This window comes from Trachypithecus francoisi, unplaced genomic scaffold (genome assembly GCF_009764315.1).
Source record: "Trachypithecus francoisi isolate TF-2019V2 unplaced genomic scaffold, Tfra_2.0 Lachesis_group5, whole genome shotgun sequence".
Classification (NCBI taxonomy): Eukaryota; Metazoa; Chordata; class Mammalia; order Primates; family Cercopithecidae; genus Trachypithecus; species Trachypithecus francoisi.
In genome coordinates this window covers 6,756,991-6,777,162 of record NW_022681470.1, presented here as the reverse complement: position 1 = coordinate 6,777,162, position 20,172 = coordinate 6,756,991, and the positions used below count along the sequence as shown (strand labels likewise).

General features: G+C 40.8%; 1 protein-coding gene across 3 annotated transcripts in view; it reads left to right on the top strand.

The window, feature by feature from the left end:
* The window catches only part of WDR64 (WD repeat domain 64), a 156,604-nt gene that overhangs the window by 41,948 nt on the left and 94,484 nt on the right, over window positions 1–20,172 (top strand). For all 3 annotated transcript variants that reach the window (XR_004434498.1, XM_033200785.1, XM_033200786.1), the window contains one exon: window positions 19,560–19,639. Coding sequence is in view for 2 of the 3 variants with exons in the window: in XM_033200785.1 (XP_033056676.1) it covers window positions 19,560–19,639 (80 nt within the window). In the remaining variant the exon portion in view is untranslated. The remainder of the gene's footprint in view (window positions 1–19,559; window positions 19,640–20,172) is intronic.

Genomic DNA, 20,172 nt, shown 5'->3' with positions numbered 1-20,172 from the left:
TGGAGCAAGATATTCTTTTTAACAAATGGTTCTGGAACAAAGAAATAATTGATAAGCTGTACTTCATTAAAATGGAAACCTTCTGCTCTGCAAAAGACACTGCCAAGAGAATGAGAAGACATGACACAGACTGGAAGAAAGTATTTGCAAGAGACATATCTAATAAAGGACTGTTATCCAAAATATCCAAAAAATTATTTCAACTTAATAATAAGTAAACAAACCACCACCCAATTGAAAAATAGACAAAAGCTCTGAATAAATACTAAGATACACAGATGGGAAATAAACGTAAGAAAGGATGCTAAACACTTTAAGGCATGAAGGAAATGTAAATTAAAATAAGATACCAGTACATACAAATTAGAGTTGTCAAAATCCAGAACACTAACCGCACCAAATGCCGGTGGGGTGGGAGCAAAAGGGACTCTCATTCATTGCTGATGGGAATGCAAAATGGTGCAGCGACTTTAGAATTCCGCTTGACAGTTTCTTTTTTTTTTTTTTTTTTTTTTTAAGACGGAGTCTCGCTCTGTCGCCCAGACTGGAGTGCAGTGACCGGATCTCAGCTCGCTGCAAGCTCCGCCTGCCGGGTTTACGCCATTCTCCTGCCTCAGCCTCCCGAGTAGCTGGGACTACAGGCGCCCGCCACCTCGCCCGACCCAGTTTTTTGTATTTTTTAGTAGAGACGGGGTTTCACGGTATTAGCCAGGATGGTCTCGATCTCCTGACCTCGTGATCCACCCGTCTCGGCCTCCCAAAGTACTGGGATTACAGGCTTGAGCCACCGCACCCGGCCCCGCTTGACAGTTTCTTAAGAAAAGGAAACATACCCTTACCACATGATCCAGCAGTCATACTATTTGGTATTTACCCACAGAAGTTGAAAACTTATATTCACACAAAAATCTGTACATGGATGTTCATAGCAGCTTTATTCTTCGTTGCCAAAACTTGGAGGCAACAAAGAAATCTTCAGTAGCTAAATGGATAAACCGACTCTGGTAATCCAGATGATGGAATGTTAGTCAGTGCTAAAAGGAAATGAGCTTTCAAGCCATAAAAAGACATGGAAGACCCTTAAATGCATATTCCTAAGTTAAAGAAGCCAAGGTGAAAAGGCGAGATACCGTGTGATTCCAACTATATGACATTCTGGAAAATGTAAAACTGTGGAGATAATAAAAAGATCAGTGGTTTCCTGGGCTTTGAGGGGAGGGAGGGAGCATAGCGATTTTTAGGGCACTGAAACTACTTTGTATGATACTGTAATGGGGGATAATGTCATTTCACATTTATCAAAACCTATGGAGTGTACAACACCAATTGTGAACCCTCATGTAAACTATGGACTTTGGTTTATAATCATGTGTCCTTTATTAGAACCAATGTACCACCGTTGTGTGGGACTGTGCATGTGTGGGGGCAGGAAGGATACGGGAAATTTCTGTGCCTTCCCCTCAGTTCTGCTGTGAATCTAAAACTGTTCTGAAAAATAAAATCTATTTTAAAAATGTGCTGAGCTACGAACAAGAATCTGACTTGTTGCAACAACAACAGTCACATTATTCAGATTTGGCTTTAAGAATGAGCATAAACCTATCTAAAAAACAATTGGTTAAAACATACAACCCTTCTCTGGTGATTTGGTTCCATTCTTAAAAATGTATTTTCAAAACCCTAATAATTTTTTCTAAATTTCAGCTTTTTAATCTAAAAAATGGGTGAGTCAAAATGAGATTGATTGTTAGCTACAGAACCTGGTTTCCTTCCCCACCTCTACACTTAGAGTACAACTAAAAGTAGTACTAGGAAAAATGGTGAGTAGCCTGTCCCCCTAACAAAATACGTGATGTCCTTTAGGTGCTCTTGAACTGTTTAAATGAAATTCACACACACAAAAAAGAGACACAAAAAATAGCCTCTGCATATATAGAGCTAGAATTCCTTTAAATTCTGAGGTTTTTAATTTAAGCAATGAAATAACAGAATTAGAAATTTAATGGAAGAACAGACTATCACATCTCTAAGATGTGATTTTTTTTCTAAGATGTGATTTTCTTGAAAGTTGTAGACTTCATGAAAGATACTTTTTTTTCACTCATTTAGAAAGGACGAAATGTTTATTTTGGTGTATAACATATTGCACTGAGAGACAAATTAAAAACCCTTCACAGCACATTAAAAACAATTTCATTTCTTGACACCAGATTGGATTCCACAAATATCATTTATATGGCATAATTAATTGCATAGTTTCATTTAGTTTCTGTAATATAATTAACTGCTAGTGATTATACTCTTGCATTTTAAAGGAGTGCATTTCTGAAACATTTAATTAAGAAATAGATGCAAGTTTATATCCAATTTGATTGTATCCTATTCTGGCAATTCATGATACATTCATAACCATAAAGGAACATTGTGAAAACATATGCAGATTAATATGCCCTTGTAGTTCTACAGAAGACATATTCTACTTCAACATCCAGAGAAAACATGTTCATTTCCAAGATACACAAATCTCGGAACATTTCCAGCACATTTACCAGGGTGATTACAGCAACTAATGTAGCAACCAGAAACTTATACAGGTCATATATCGCTTTTAGTCCAGAAATATATCTGTTATCCAACAACTATTTAGTAAGTCACTATGGGCTGAGCACTATGGACAATACAAATATATTTAAGCCATGACCCCTGCCTCTACATGCTTAAAATTTAAGTGGTAAGATAAAGAATACAGACATAAAGTCAGTGGTATGTTGGAGCCAGTTCATATTAGCTTATGAGAGTTGATTGTTAAAATTTCAGGAATTAGGCAAAGCCTGTTGTAAAACATTGTCATCTTGGGATGTCAAACCTAAGCCAAAAACAATCAATCAAACAGACAAACAATCACTGTCATCGTTCAAAATTGAATTATATAAGCTAGTGATTCAATTATATAAAGAACAAAGGCAGTAAATACTCAAAATACATCACTTCTTTTTTATTTATTACAATTTACCACTGTCTGTGTTCTTGAGGGTTTTTTTAAATTTCCTCAGAAAATACTACACAGTACAATGGTGCACAACTCTATGTTTTTTCCTAACTCCATGTTTAGAGATGTCACATTGGTAATTTGGAAGCAGCCATGCTACCATATCTATAGTATGGAAAACAGCAAACTCTAAAAATCAATCGACCCACCCCGCTTTCCCTGGCTGCAGCTGAATATTACACATTTACCAGCACACCATTGCATGGGATAATAATTATCAATGCAAAGCAGGAGATGTCAAAGACCAGTTGAATGGTTTAGAATTATAGGCATAGTAGAAGTTAAGAAAACGGAGTGATAAATGATAGTCCTCAGCAAGCCTAAAGAGATAAGAACAAGAAATCTTATTTAGAGGACTATAAAAATATACTTGGCAGTGATTTCATTAACAAGAAATGTTATCGCAGCCACAGTAAACATACCAACTCTGCATTTGGAGGGATGAAGTGGCTTATTTCTACTTTCTTAAAGAGTATCTTTACACTGGTGCATTTAATTGCCTATTGCCTGTGCTAAGATTATAAAATAGAAATCAAGGCATTAGTCTGAGACCAGGCATAGTGGCTCAGTCTGTAATCCCAGCACTTCAGGAGGCCAAGGTGGGAGAATCACTCGAGCCCAGGAGTTCAAGACCAATCTGGGCAACATAGGGAGATCCTGTCACTACAAATAATTTAAAAATTAGCCAGGTGTGGTGGCACACGCCTGTGGTCCCAGCTACTTGGGAGGCTGAGATGGGAAGATCGCTTTAGCCTGGGAGGTCAAGGCTGCAGTGAGTGATGATCACACCACTGTACTCCAGCCTGGAGGATGGAATGAAACCCTGTATCAAAAAAAAAAAAAAAAAGAAAGAAAGAAAAAAAACAAAAAAGCATTAGTTTGAATAGCACTGATAAGACCCTAACTTAGAGCACCTGGAATTTTTTCTTTCAGAAAAAGTTCTCTTCAGAGAAAGTTCCTTTCTCTGACCTCCTCTTTTATTTTATCAGCTCTTGAACACTCTAACTGCCACTGTAGCTACTCAGTGACCTCCCTGAAGTCTCACACATCTTTGTTGTTGGAAAGCGATCCTGATCCTGACCCCAAGAAAAGGTTCTTGGACCTCACGCAAGAAAGAATTTGTGGCGAGTCCACAGAGTAAAGTGGAAGCAAGTTTGTTAAGAAAGTAAAGGAATAAAAGAATGGTTACTCCATAGGCCAGGCAGTGACATGGGCTGCTTGACTGAATACACTTATAGTTACTCCTTAATTATATGCTAAACAAGGGGTGGATTATTTCCGAGTTTTCTGGGAGAGGGGTGGGCAATTCCTGGAACTGAGGGCTTCTTCCTTTTTTAGACCATATAGGGTAACTTCCTGATGTTGTCCTGGTGTTTGCAAACTCTCATGGCGCTGGTAGGAGTGTCTCTTAGCCTGCTACTGCGTTACAATCTGTGTATAATGAGCAGTGAGGATGACCAGAGGTCACTCTCATGGCCATCTTGGTTTTGGTGGGTTTTGACTGGCTTCTTTACTGCAACCTGTTTAATGAGCAAGGTCTGTGGGACCTGTATCTTATGCTGACCTCCTATCCCATCCTGTGACTAAGAATGCCTAACCTCCTGTAAATGCAGCCCAGCAGGTCTCAGCCTTATTTTACCCAGCCCCTATTCAAGATGGAGTTGCTGTGGTTCAAATGCCTCTGACACCTTGATCTCTTCATTATCTCAAATTTTGTCAGCCCTCTCCTCTACTCTCTTCCCTTCCTATTGAGCTGGACCCCAGGTTGATCATCTGAGATAATATCTCACCAGCATTTTCTTGGCCTTATATCCCTATCTGATCACTGCATCTGATTGCAGAGCCCCAACCCTTCTGTTAGCAGAGCCCTTAGCCTAAACTCCTAATCCCCTTACGTGCCTTTGCTCTACTTCCTGTCTCATTTTCTCCAGTGACTGTTCCAGACCTTCTGCCCCTTTCACTCTTCACTGATGTCCTGTCCTCCTATATGATGATAAAACCCGGAGCCTCAAGGGGAATTCTTCAACACATCAAACCTTTAAAAATTATCTCTGGCCATACCTTCTTTTCTTTTTGTTTCAGAGGTTAAAGTATCAAACCTTCCATTGGTGACCTTATGCTCAACTCCTTCCATCTTCTCCAGGACCTTGCTGTCTCAGCTCTTCAACTGTCTCCTTACTTTCTTTCTCTGTTTTTAGAGACGGGGTCTCACTGTGTCACCCAGACTGGAGTGCAGTGGTGCAATCATAGCTCACTCCTCCAGCATCAAACAGGCTAGTTGGGACTACAGGCAGGAGCCACCATGCCCAACTTAGACTCTTATTTTCAAACTATAATACTTAAGTCTCTGTCGATATGAGTAACCCTTCCTTTGACCTACATTTTCCTCCTAACAATCATCCTACACCTTTTCTTTCCTTCTTATTTTAACTTCCCAGAAGAGTACTCTGCATTCACTGCCTCCAGTTCTTTGATGTTATTCATTCCCTCCATAATCCTCTGTAATGTAGCTTCTTCCCTATCTACTCTGTGGAATCAGAAAGCCTCAGGACATTCAGCATTATTGATCTCACCCACTCTGAAACTATTCTCCTGGTTTCTGGGAAGCCAGAGTTTTCTCCCAGTATCTTACTGTTGGTTCCTCTTTCTTGTGATTCTTCTTTTCATGCCTTCTCTTAGTGGTGGTATATTCTCTAGCATCTGGTACTTAGCCAACTTTTCTTCTTACATTCTATCCTCTTCTTGGGCGATAGTTGTATTCTTCAATACACTGATACCTGTGTACTGATGAAACCCAAGCTATCTTGAATTTGGGACTTATTCTTGCTCAACATCTACACTTGGATAGTACCTCATAGTCCCTCAGATTCATATGACCATATCTGAGCTTAACTTCCCCCACTCTAAAATATATACTTGTCACCTCACATGATTCTTTCCTCTTCCTTGATCCCCACAAACCAGTAATCACCAAATATGTCTCTATTGCCTCATAACCACTCATGGAATCTGTACTGTCTTCTTTATCTCTATTCCTTTCACTCTCCTGGCCCTTATCTCCAACTGCCCTCTTGCCTCAATATTATCCTTGTCAAAACTACTGTTCATTAATCTTCCAGGGTATTCTCCTGAAGATGACATCCAAACATCTGAATACTTTTCACAGTTCTCTGTCCCCTCCCCACAGCATTTCCATGATCTAGCCCCCCACATACCCCTTACTTCATCCTCTTCAGTGCCCTTCACTGCCTTATACTTAGCTTCCTGTAAATCTGAACTGCTTGCTGCTCCCTTGAAACCCCCATGCTGGCACTTTGTACATGTTTTGAGCCTGAAATACTCTCCCCATTCTTCCTCTTCTTTCTGTCCTCCAACTTCCAGGAATCTTTAAGGATCAGATGGTACCTACTCCAAGGAATTTTCCTGACCATTCTCCAGCACCTTTCTTCCAAGATAAGTTAAATACCCTCTTCATGCTGTATTAGTCCATTCTCCTGCTGCTATAAGGACATACCCACGACTGGGTAATTTATAAAGGCTTCCTGAAGATGTCACAAATGCCGAGTTTTGAAGTATTGGTAAAAATTAGTCAGGCAAAACAATTGGGAGGTAGCAGAGTGGATAAACAGACACAATGCAGAAGTGGTGTTCACAAAGATATGGAAGAGAAAGAGAAGATGGTGAGTTCTCAAAATTGCAAATGATCCAATATAATTGGAGAATTGAGTGAGAGAAGAATTGGGAAAGATGAGGCTAGATAATCCAAACATGAAAAGACCTGCATACCATGCTAAAGAGTTGGGATTTTAACCTGAAAGCTATTGGAAGCCATCTAATGCTTTAAACAAGAGAGTGAAAAAAATATGTTTTTGACAGATCACCCTAACAGCAGAGTGGAGAATGGATTGGGGAAGGGCAAGCTCAAAGTAGGGAGACCAGTTGAGGAAGATATGACAATACTACTTTAAAAGAGAAATGATGAGCGTTTGGGCTTAACCAGGGGAAGTAGCGACAGAGAGAGAACAGATATTCTTGCATAACTTACAAGAATTGGTGGCCTACTGGATGAGAAGAATAAAGGAGAGAGAGGAATCTCTTTTTTATCCTTAACATATTTATGGCATACCTATTTTACACCAAAAATTAATTGTTTCAGGTAGTGATATAATATAATGGTATGCAAAAGAGACTAACAGCTTTCATGGGGCTCCTCTTCTAGTGGAGAGACACATAATAAACAATTAAATAAATAGTACAAATTGAAGGGAGAGAATAGATGGTGAGGGGAGGCAGTATATTTGACAGGATGGTCAGGAGAGACTGCTCTGAAGAGACAACATTTGAGCAGAGATGAATGTGGTGCAGATCAAATCATACAAATATTTAGAGGAAGAAGGTTTGAGAACAGGTGACTGTCAGGCTTCTGGCTGGGAGGGCTGTTTACATGGCACTATTTACTATAACACAATATAAGTGAGCAAGGCAGCACTTTGCTCACTTGCTTCAAGGGAGCAAAAGAATTCTAATGTAACCTTTGCCAACTTATTTGTTGGCCATGTGGTCTTGTGCATGTCACTGAAATTATTTGAACCTCAATAACCTCCTTTATGAATGGAAAGAGCACTAACTTTCTTATCTCACAGGATTTTTCTGATGGTCAAATAAGCTGAGATGGGTGAAGGTGCTTTGGAAATTGTAAAATGCAGTACACACTGAAAGTATTATTATTTGCTTACAGTCATTTAAGCTTTCCTGAAGAATGGACTTTTAAAGAAGACTTTGATTTCTGTGTGCTGTCAAAATTCATGAAAATAATAAATACCCCAACACCAGAGAAAAGGAAAGGCACTCATATCTTCCTCTGGGAACCAATTATGATGATGCCAACATTCCCTTTGTTCAAGCATTAGGATCTGTCAATCAGGTTGTGAAGTTTGTGTTAGGCTTTAAATGAGGAGTAATCTATTTTTATGTAAAGACTGGACATCGTCTTCTTTTTGTCAAGAAAAATATGACCTTCAACTAGCATGATTCTAATCAAATATAATACCTTTCGCGGGGAGTAACCTCAAGACCAAAGTTGAATTAGACACATTTTCACAATCTCCTTCTCTTAATTCATCCACTCCATTTATACACACACACATACGCGCGCGCACACACACACCCTCAGCCATTCTTGGGGTTTAAAGCAACTTTTTTGTTTTTTATGTGTTTTTTCCAAAATGTATATTTGTAGATATTTGTAAGTTATGTAATGGTATTGTAGGGACATTAAATTCCTACTCTCCATCGTGTTCCACAGGTTTGGTAGTTAGTAGTTGTGAACACTTAGATTATCTAGAAAGTTTTACTTTTCTGATTAACCAGCGCAATCTGATCTTTGCTCTGAACAATATCTACTTTGCAATAGTCAGGAGTTTGTCTTTACGCCCAGTGCTGGGGTTCCTGGAATTTGGTTGGTAATGTATTCGTCTGAGAAGAAGTCAAGAAATCAGTTGAGTAGTAATGACAACCTCAGCAAACAGTGGTCATTGATCTGTTCAGTCAAACTCTAGAGGAGATTTTCACCTACTTTCTCACTTGGGCCATGCTCCTAAATCTAGAAGCTGAAGAGGCTTCTCAAGTGAGATAGTGTAATCATGTTTTCCTGAACAGCCACTGACATTGGAGAGTCATCTCAATAGACTGAGAGTTGGGTCTACTCCATCCCTAGACTCAACATAGTCCTATTTCTGTAATTTCCTATAATGAATCTTAAGTTGAACCAGATACAGCTGCATTTATACAATACATAATTGGCCAGCTGTTAAAATGGGAGCCAACAGCTCCCAAAAAGGCAGGAAAAAAATCCTCTCAAAAAAATTTCAATTTCAGAAGTGATTACCATTCTGTTTGTAATTTTGTATGGTAATTTCACAAATGGAGTTCTGTACTAGCAAGAAAATAAACATCTGCAATTAATTATGCCATGCAAAGCATGTTGACTGTTGCAAGACCTAAGCTGAATCTTTAAACCCTTTGATAGCCTGACAGCTTCCAAGAGATAAGCAACTAACTACTCAGCATTACTTTTTATTACTACCCAACTCAGAGGCAGAGTATCATATTAGAAAGAGTATAGTGCCCCTTGGTAAGGTTGCTGTGGTGATACACAGAAGTGGTTTTTGTCCTAGCACTCACTAACCCTGTGACCATTGAACACTTTACCATTAGTTCTTACCTCAGTTTCTCCATCTTTAAATGGTAATGAATATACCTACATGATAGTCTTATAAAAATTACTTAAGTTAATTCACGTAAAGTGCCTTGTTTAATGCCTGACACAAAGTACTCAATAAATATTGGTTCCTTTTCTTGTTCCCCTAAGAAAGATACTGAAAAGATTTAAAGGAGAAAAAAAAGAACTTGAATACAAAGGAGAAGAGATGAAGCTATCATAGATTGGTTTGTGCACTGGTTTAAGCTTCCTGTTCCTGCATCTAAAGCAGGGGTTAGCAAACTGTAGCCCAAGGCCAGATCCAATGAGTCACTTGTTTTTATAACATCCTCAAACTAAGAATGGTTTTTACATTTTTCAATGACTGAAACAAAAATTTTTTAAAATGATATCTTATGACCCATAAAATTGATATGAAATTTAAATTTCATTGCTCATGAATAGATTTGTAAGGGAAACACAGCCATACTTATTTGTGTTATCTATGATTGTTTTCATTCTACAGTGGCATAGTTGAGTAGATGTGACAACAGAGACTTTATGGCAAAATCTACAATATTTGTTATCTTATTCTTTATGGAAAAAGCTTGCCAATGTCTGATCTAGAATTTTCTATTGCACCCTCCCTTGCCCCTTGGGAATGGGCACAATATGGATCCATAAGAGGCAATAATACAGAGTTAGGGCCATTTTTAAAAAATGCCTTACCTGAGGCATTCTGAAATTTCTTACCTCTGATAAAGGAGAAAAGAAATGCCTTATTCCTTGTTTCCTGTCTTCATTCCCCACCAACTACCTCACCGTCACCAGGAGAAAATATTGAGGGACTCTGCTTACTCAGTAGCCCTGCTTCTTCAGCAATCACACACTTCTCCTGGGATGCTTCCTGTCTGCAGCATTGCCTTCCATTCAGTAAAGAACCCCAATGGTGTAACTCATGGCCCCTGAAAAGAGTCACCCCTTTATCTTCTACTTGATTACTCTGTTTTTCTCCCCGCATCATGCTCATTAGTTCATGGAATAACAGGAGAAAAGTCTGAGATGAAGCATGTGGTAATTCAGCCAGGGTCTTTTGATAGGGGACTCTATCAAAAGGTTTTTTTTTTTTTTTTTTTTTTTTCCTGTCTTGAAGAAACTGTCAGAAAATGTTTCTCTTTTAAAATGGTATCATTTCAGGGGGATCAGGGAAAAATTCAGAATGAACTTCCCAGAATCAATACATTTCTATTCTGTGTGACTCTGGGAAGTGGTTATTGTCAATCAGGTATTTGTCCCTTAAGGATATTCAAACAAATATTTATTGGGAGCCTTCTATATTCAAAGAACCATTGTGTATTAATCCATTTTCACACTGCTATAAAGATACTATCTGAGACTGGGTAATTTATAAAGGAAAGAGGTTTAATTGACTCACAGTTCCACATGGCTAGGGAGGCTTCAGGAAACTTACAATCATGGCGGAAGGTGAAGGGGAAGCTAGGACCTTCTTCACATGACGGCAGGAGAGAGAAAAGTGAGCAAAAGAGGAAGTTGCCAAACACTTATAAAATCATCAGATCTCATGAGAAGTCACTAACACAAGAACAGCCTGGGAGAAACTGCCCCTGTGATCCAATCACCTCCCACTAGGTTCCTTGCTCAATACTTGGGGATTACAATTCAAGATAAGATTTGGGTTGGGACACAAAGCCTAACCATATCACATGGTATCTACATTTTATTTTGTTATGAATGAACATCATGGGCCCACACTGTACATGAAACTGTGAGTCTGGTGCCACTCTGCTATGGGTAGTGTTTACAGGTGGGGCTTACTAAGGTGCCCTGGCCAAGAGGACAGTCTCCTTCCTTCCCAACGCCACCCCTGCCATCCTGAGAAGGGAGTGTGGTGTGGTGGATCTGGGCTCAAGTCCAAACACCAAACTGATATCTCAATGCACTGGAAAGTATATGAGAAAACGCTCTTCCACTCTTAAAGTGCGATCGAAATGCTCATTAATATTATCATGATAGATTTCTCACAAAACGTTTGATTTTTTATGCACACTGGTTAGAATAAGATACTTCTAGTAACAGAATGAAAAAGCAATCTTTCAAAGAATATGCAGCTGAATATGAATGTGAAATACTGGAAAGCAGGCCATCTTTCATTTTCCAAATTGACATCAATTATACGAGCCTTTCTGCTTCAAAGAAGTTTTATTTAAAGGCACAGTTCGCCGGGCGCGGTGGCTCAAGCCTGTAATCCCAGCACTTTGGGAGGCCGAGACGGGTGGATCACAAGGTCAGGAGATCGAGACCATCCTGGCTAACACGGTGAAACCCCGTCTCTACTAAGAATACAAAAAACTAGCCGGGTGAGGTGGCGGGCGCCTGTAGTCCCAGCTGCTCGGGAGGCTGAGGCAGGAGAATGGCGTGAAACTGGGAGGCGGAGCTTGCAGTGAGCTGAGATCTGGCCACTGCACTCCAGCTTGGGCGACAGAGCGAGACTCCGTCTCAAAAAAAAAAAAAAAGAAAAAGGCACAGTTCACTTATTTGTAATTCATTTAATTATGTGGGCTCCTATAATTATTTTTTATAGGAAAATAGAGTAATTACATCTAAAGGGTAAATATCCTTAAGAAACTGAAATTTTTAAAATGGGAAGTATGAACACAATTCCATATGCTGAGAAATTTAAGTAAAAATGTTGTTAATTTGTTCATAATCAGTTAATAGGGTATTAAATGGCTCTTTTCCTGCTGTCTTAGAATTTCAGCTAATGCCATTCTAAAGAGAGGTATAGTAGACCATCCTCAAGAATTATTGGAGTGGATAGTTCTAGATCCATGACCTTTACACCATCATCCCTTGCCAGCAAATATGAATATGATGCAACCAGCAATTCTAAAATAATTCAAAAGAGGGATTAAGGTACATAGTTGTGGGCCAGTGGGGGAATGCAGGGGCATTTTGTCTGCCTTCCCCAAAATGGGAGTGGAGGTTGCTTCTGCGGCTACAAAGCAAGTGCTGGTAGGTCCAGGAAGACCTACTCCAGAAGAGCGTGAAGTGGGGAAACGCATCTAGCTCCCCAGTAGCTAGTTGCTGAGGCTCAGAACTCACAGGCTCACCTTGGGCAAGCTTGACATGTGACACATGTACGTGATGGCCACTACTCGCTTCCTCATGGAGAATTTCTTTATTTTTTTTTTCTTTTTAGAGACAAGGTCTTGGCCTGGCACGGTGGCTCATGCCTGTAATCCCAGCACTTTGGGAGGCCGAGACGGGAGGATCACGAGGTCAAGAGATCAAGACCATCCTGGCTAACACGGTGAAACCCCGTCTCTACTAAAAATACAAAAAAATAGCCAGGCATGGTGGCAGGTGCCTGTAGTCCCAGCTACTGGGCGGCTGAGGCAGGAGAATGGCGTGAACCCGGGAGGCGGAGCCTTGGTGACAGAGTGAGACTCCATCTCAAAATAAACAAACAAACAAAAAGAGACAAGGTCTTAATGTTACCCCGTCACCTGGACTGGAGGGCAGGGGCATGATTATAGCTCATTGCACTTCGAGTTCCTGGAATCAAGCAATCCTCCTGCCTCAACCTCCTGAGTGGCTAGGGATACAGATGTGTGCCACCATGCCCAGCTAATTTTTCTTAATTTTGGTAGAGATGGGGTCTTGTTATGTTGCCCAGACTGGTCTCAGACTCTTGACTTCAAATGATCCTCTACCATGGCTTCCCAAAGTGCGGAGATTACAGGTGTGAGTCACCATGTCCGGCCCTCATGGAGAATTCTGAAGGCTGCAGGCCAGGCCACATTCTGACTTTCCTGGCCCTGGGCATTTTTGCCTTATAGGTCCCTCCCATCATAATACTATCAATCTTACACATGATTTTTCATATATTTTTATGTCTTCAACATTTTTCTTCTGTCTTAGGAAAAATTTTTTCATGGGCCCTAAAAATTCTAATTTTGGAATGTGAAAAAAAAGAAAATGTCCTATGACCCTAAGCTTTTATTTTTGCCTTCTGACTTTAAGTACAATTGGAGTATTTCCACGGGCCCCTAAAAGTACATTGGGCTCCAGGCCTTGTGCCAGCTGTGCCTAAGGATCAGGTTGACCCTGGCTGGAGGAACCTGCCAGAGTGGCAAGGCTGCATTCGCACTGATACTGCCAGCATCCTGTGAATTCTCTTTGGGCCACAGAAGGTAGCTTCGCTGGAGCCATCTTAATGGGAATTGGCCCAAGAAGATCTGCTGCTGGGGTGAGGTGACATGATAAGACAAGGTGGAGGAAAATAATGCCCTTCGTAGTTTATACTACATCCAGTTCAGTCCATTCAGCTAACCAGCTGTGGTGACAAAGTATGTCACTGGCAAACCTGTAAATGAGTCATCAGTTGGAACTTAACTACTTCTCATCTGAGACATTTAAGCATTTTCAAAAGTGTAAATACTGACTTTTGATTTATGTTACTAAATTGAGACTCCTTTTACGAACTTTGCATTTGATAGAAGAATAACTACTTACAGCCGGGCGCGGTGGCTCAAGCCTGTAATCCCAGCACTTTGGGAGGCCGAGACGGGCGGATCACGAGGTCAGGAGATCGAGACCATCCTGGCTAACACTGTGAAACCCCGTCTCTACTAAAAAATACAAAAAAACTAGCCGGGTGAGGTGGCGGGTGCCTGTAGTCCCAGCTACTCAGGAGGCTGAGGCAGGAGAATGGCATAAACCCGGGAGGCGGAGCTTGCAGTGAGCTGAGATCCGGCCACTGCACTCCAGCCTGGGTGACAGAGCAAGACTCCGTCTCCAAAAAAAAAAAAAAAAAAAAAAAGAATAACTACTTACAAAGTGATTTAAATTAGTTCAAAAAACTGTTTTAAATATTTTGGAAGTATTCTTTCACATAAAGATAATACTATCTGTTCTTCCATTTAGTAAAGCTTTCTACCTAGCAGTGAATTTGGTTATTTTGCATTATTTTTTATTAAAATTTAAAAAGTCACATTTTTTTCAGGTGATTATTCTCACCCATTAAGACATTTTAACAAATTTTATTTAATGAATTGACTTTTAATTGTAGTGTCTGTTTCAAAAACTATGAGAGCTATTCCTGTAAACTGGTAGCCTGTTAGCTAAATGCAGCTACAAAATGTGTTTGGGGGATCACTTATTTCTTTCACCTTTGCTTGTGGTGAACCTGCCTTTCCTGTTGTGCATGTTCGCTGGCTCTGGGCCTGGGCTCCCCCTTTTCATGCGCATGCAGTCTCAGTTCACCACAGCCCCCCTTCTCCCTGTGGTGTCACACCCAACCCCTTCTCCCAGCTAGTTTCCCTGCCTGGCTGCTGCAGACTTTGAGTTTGTGACCCTCAACCGATGGACACTCTCACCTCTGTTCTTGTCGTTCACTGATGTATCTATCCCCTAGGGCAGTGTTGGGCGTACAGCTGGCACTCATAAATGTTGTTGACTCACTGACTGAGGATCCACTGAGTAGGCCCTAAAAACTCTACTTCCTTCATAGGCCCCTGGCAACTTTCCTACCTTGAGTATTTTCCTTTTGGAGTACACTTGGAGTCAACTGTCCTCTCTTCTTAACTCCCTAACGAGCCCTAGACATTCTTTGATATGAGAAACTAATTTTTTAGCAATCTTAGACACAGCAGAACTTTTCAAACATCTTACAAGCCTAAGCCTTCCCAATATAAATTTTATAGCCAGCAACCTGCAAAGAATCCCCAAATCAAGATCTCTCACCACCCACCAGCCTGTTCTGATTTTGCTTCTTCCTCCACATCTAGGTGCATTGCTGCTCAGAAAGTATGATGAATTATGAGAATCCTTATTCATGTACGTCTGCCCCCACCAGGGACCACTGCGATTGGTGGTGCAGGCTATGCCCCCTACAGCTCTGGGATGCCATCCACAAAGCCTATGCAGTTGCCCTGCTTGACCCCTGCCCCAGCTGAAGCTATAGGGAAAGGACAAAATCTAAGATTTTAAGAATGGAAGAAACTATTTAGGTCATAGTCAATCCTTGATTTCATAAGTGGAAACACTGTAGCTCAGCAAGATTAAGTGACTTTTCTAAAGTCATATATTTAGCAACAGAACACAGCCAGAATCTAGGTCTCCTGACCTCACGTCCACAGTACATTCTAAGTCGACTTTACCAGTCGGCCCTGTCCTGCTCCACCCACTTTATGGTAGGGTCCTATAGAAGTCTGCCCATCCCACCTCTTCCTTTTACTGGGGCTCCCATAAGAAGAGCCAAAGAGTGCTCGTTCTTTCTTGAAACTGTGTCAGGAGCCAGCCCATGTCCTGTGAGGTCTGCAAAGCAGGGCGAATATACTCCAGGGGGTGTGCAAGATGATCCATCACAATGGGGGTAGAAAACTCTAGAAGTTTTCTTTCCTTTAAATTATTATCTCATTATTTTATTGTTGTCTGTTTTATGATGTTTATACAATTTTAATTCAGTAATATATGTACATAATTTACAAGTAAATGTCAGTGGTGTGCATGAAAAACAATTGTAAGAATTTTTTATTTTTTGAGACAGACTTCCCCAGGCCAGAGTACAGTGGCACAGTTTTGGCTCACTGGAACCTCCCCTTCAAGGGTCCAGTATATCCTGTCTCAGCCTTCTGATTAGCTGGGATTACAGGCGTGCACCACCACGCCTGGCTAATTTTTGTATTCTTAGTAGAGACAGGGTTTCACCATGTTGGCCAGGCTGGTCTCGAACTCCTGACTTCACATGATGTACCTGTCTTGGCCTCCCAAAGTGCTGGGATTACAGGCATGAGCCACTGTACCCAGCCTTTAAGAAAAATTTTCAAAGACATTTATGACTCTACCCTTGGAGAGTCTGATTTATCAAGTTAGGGCTGAGGTCCATGATTTTTTTTTTTTTTTTTTTGTAAGGATGGGGTTTCACCATTTGCCCAGGCTGGTCTGGAATTCCTGGGCTCAAGCAATCCTCCTACCTCAGCCTCCCAAAGTAATTGGATGACAGGCGTGAGCCATTGCACCCAGCCTAGGAATTTCTTTTTTAATATCCAAAGTGATTCTGATGCACAACCAGATTTTGGAACGACTATGCTAAGGTCTTGAGCATTCTGACCTAGGTAAAGTTAAGATGTTGATGAAGTTGTATATACAGGTCTAAGGATAACTATTTACTTTAGGCTTAAGGAAGAATAAAGTAATTTAATTGGAAAAGCTACATATGACCCATGGTATCCGGTATAGACTCAGATAAATGCCTGAACTGCTGAATATGGATCTCTCATTTGTGATGCTCAAATTTAGTTGAGCAAACTCTTTTTTTTACATCTTTTTCTGACCTTAAACTAATAAGATATGTTTCAGCTAAATCATAAATCTGCATCCCCCTAAAGTTTGCAATTCAGACTTTATTTCCATGCTGTCTCATTGATTTTGTGACTGTGCTCTGAACACTCTACAAGCTTTTGTTTAATTTGCATCCATTTCTTTCATATTGAGAAATATGAAAGTTCAACAGTTGGGTAGCTGTGGCAAGAATTCATTCTTGCCTGAGGTCTAGGGTGATAATTACAATGCAAGATATTTCTGGTTATTACCCCTTAGGTTCGATATCTCAAACATGACTCCAAAATATAAACTACCTTAAAGCTAGGCTTTGGCCAGGTGCAGTGGCTCATACCTATGGTTCCAGCTACTTGGGCGGCTGAGGCAGGAGGATTGCTTGAACCCAAGAGTTTGAGGCTGCAGTGAGCTATGATCATGCCATTGCACACCAGCCTGGGCAACAGAGTAAGACTCTGTCTCTGCTAAAAAAAAAAAAAAAAGAAAGAAAATTAGGCTTTGTGAGCCCCAGTTTTTGTAAAGAGATACATTTTAAAAAGTATAGTCCAGTGGGTAAAGGGAATTAAAAAGGAACTGCAGTATCTTTCAATATTATAAATACACGTATATTTTGACTTGCAATACTGTTTCTAGAAATTCATCTTATAGATATATATACAAAAATGGCCCTTTCACAAGTGACTGTTTATTACAATATTATTTGTAATCACAAAAAATTTGAGACAGGCAGGTTCCCCTCAGAAATTAAATAAGTGCTAATTTAGTAATACAAAGGAGTATCTGCTGGCAATAAAAAAAGAGAACGTTTTTAAAATATGATTTAGACAGCTCTTCAACATACATTATTAAGTGAAAAAGCAATGAACAGAATGGTATATGCTACCCTTTGTATTTTTTTTTTTAAAGAAAAATAACATACATACATAGCAAGAAGGCCAGGTTTCTTCTTCTCTGCACCTTCCGTGCTTGTGTGTCTCAGATCTGCAAGTGCCTCCTCCCAGACCTCCTTGTCTGGGCATCTTGTCTAGGGTCCTTCTGGGTGGCCCCTCTTTTCCAATAACCCTGTTTCCTCTTGTTACGCTATCTGATCAATGGAAGTAACAGCTTTCAGCTGTTGCTGGTCTCTGAGGTCGGTATTATTATTGTCCATTGTCCCACCTACTAAGTGAGGAAATTGAAGCATGGTGATGGAGCCAGGATGGAAGCCCACACACTATCACTCAAGCTCGAGCTTTTTAAACCATGGCACAATACCACTCACAGATACTAACACCCAAAACATACATATGAATATTATATGGTAGATGCTACATGCTTTAAGGGAGAATAAGACAAAAGACAGAGTTTCACTGGTGGAGGTGGGTGGGAGGGTGATGTCCAGGAGAGGCCTAAGAAAGTTACATTTAAGCTGATGCCCAAAAGAGGATGGTTGTTAGTGAGGCTGGAGTCTGGGAGATGATCATCTTTGGCCTGTGCAAAAGCTCTTGAGGAGAGAAAAGAGCTCAGTATGTCCAGAAGGGAGGCTGATGAGAGAGACTAGTATAGCTGGATTAGAAGCACAGGAGGAAGAGGAGGGCATGGGGTGAGCCTGGAAGGGTGATAGGGATCACTCAGGGCCAGGCCAGCCAGGTAAAAGAAATGAAGTCTTCTTAGAGCACCAGGGAACCACTGGAGAGAAGTGATGTGATCTAATTTCTATTTTACAAGGGTCACTCTGTCTGCAACATGACAATGGAATTTGGGTTGGGAATGAGGAAAGAAGAATGGGCAATAGTGGAAGCAGGCTGGGCACAGTGGCTCACGCCTGTAATCCCAGCACTTTGAGAGGTCGAAGCAGGTGGATCACCTGAGGTCAGGAGTTCGAGACCAGCCTGTCCAACATGGTTAAACTATCTCTACTAAAATACAAAATTTACCTGGGTGTGGTGGCACACGCCTGTGATCCCAGCTACTCAGGAGGCTGAGGCAGGAAAATTGCTTGAACCTGGGAGACAGTGGTTACAGTGAGCCAAGATTGTGCCACTGCACTCCAGCCTGGGTGACAAAACGAGACCTTGTCTCAAAAAAACAAGTAAATAAAAATAATAAAAGCAAAGAAATTACCAGTTTATTGCAGTAGTTCTGGTGAGAGAGGATGGAGAGTTGAACCAACATGTTGCAGTAGGAGTGGGAAGAAGCGGTCAGATTTCAGGTATATTGCAGAGGAAAAATTAACAAGACTTGACAGCAGATTGGATGTGGCTGGTGAGCAAGGGAGAAGTGTCCAAAAGGGTTCCTGGCATTATGTGCTGCCCAACAGACTCACTGAGCCACCCAATATCCTTTCTGGATTAAGACCTTATATAGGTTGACCCATCCTCACCACAAGCAAAACCACAAACCCAGCATGCAGGGCTGGATTTTCTTTTAAACAGGAACAATACAAAGTACTATGCAAATATCACCAATTAATGGAATAAGTACATTCTTACTGTTAATCATGACTTAATCATGACTTACAATATTGCCTGTGGGCAAATGGATTTACAACCAACTTAGAAATGAGCCTATTAAACATAATCAATGTATAAGACATAATTAACTTGATACAGAAAAATATAGGCCGGGCGTGGTGGTTCACACCTGTAATCCCAGCACTTTGGGAGGCCGAGACGGGCGGATCACGAGGTCAGGAGATCGAGACCATCCTGGCTAACATGGTGAAACTCCGTCTCTACTAAAACTACAAAAAATTAGCCGGGCGTGGTGGCAGCGCCTGTAGTCCCAGCTACTCAGGAGGCTGAGGCAGGAGAATGGCGTGAACCCAGGAGGCAGAGCTTGCAGTGAGCCAAGATCACGCCACTGCACTCCAGCCTGGGCAATAGAGCGAGACTCTGTCTCAAAAAAAAAAAAAAAAGAAAAGATAAAAAGAAAAATATATACATTTTACATCTAATTTGTGTTTTCCAGGCCCGTCCGAGAGTTTTCCATGCCAAGAGGAGCGAACACTTTTTGCTACTGTGTTAAAGCAAATGTGATTGTCACTGGAGGTGAGAGGACGGTTCACATCACACAGGGGTTTTCTACTTTGCAAACATCGTTCTCTTTGAGTTTTGGTGCTGGGAAAAACACATTAGGGAATTTACAAATTGGTGTCAACTCAAATCTGTCTGCCTTTTTCTTTCTGGCGTCCGGATTTGATAACATACTTAGAAAAGCCTTCTTCAGCCCAAGGATGTGTGAGACAAATTTTCCTGTTTTTCCTAGAATTTGTTCTTATTGTTTTGTTTTCTGTTTTACCTTTAGAGCTTTAATCCATCTAGAGCTTATTTTTATGTGTGAGAACATGAGTTCCTAGGTGTCCCAGGAGACCTGGAGCCCCCGAAGCAGAATGGCACTTAGGTGTGTGTGTGTGCCTTTTTCTGGAGAAAAATTTCAAAATTTTATCAGATCCTCCAAAGGAGATCATGACCAAAAAGTTCAAGAGCCAGTGACTTAGAGTTAACAGACGAGAAGGCCAAGAAGAGAATCTTGAAGAATACCAACATTTAAGGGATAGGTTAGGTAGAAAATGAGAAAAAAG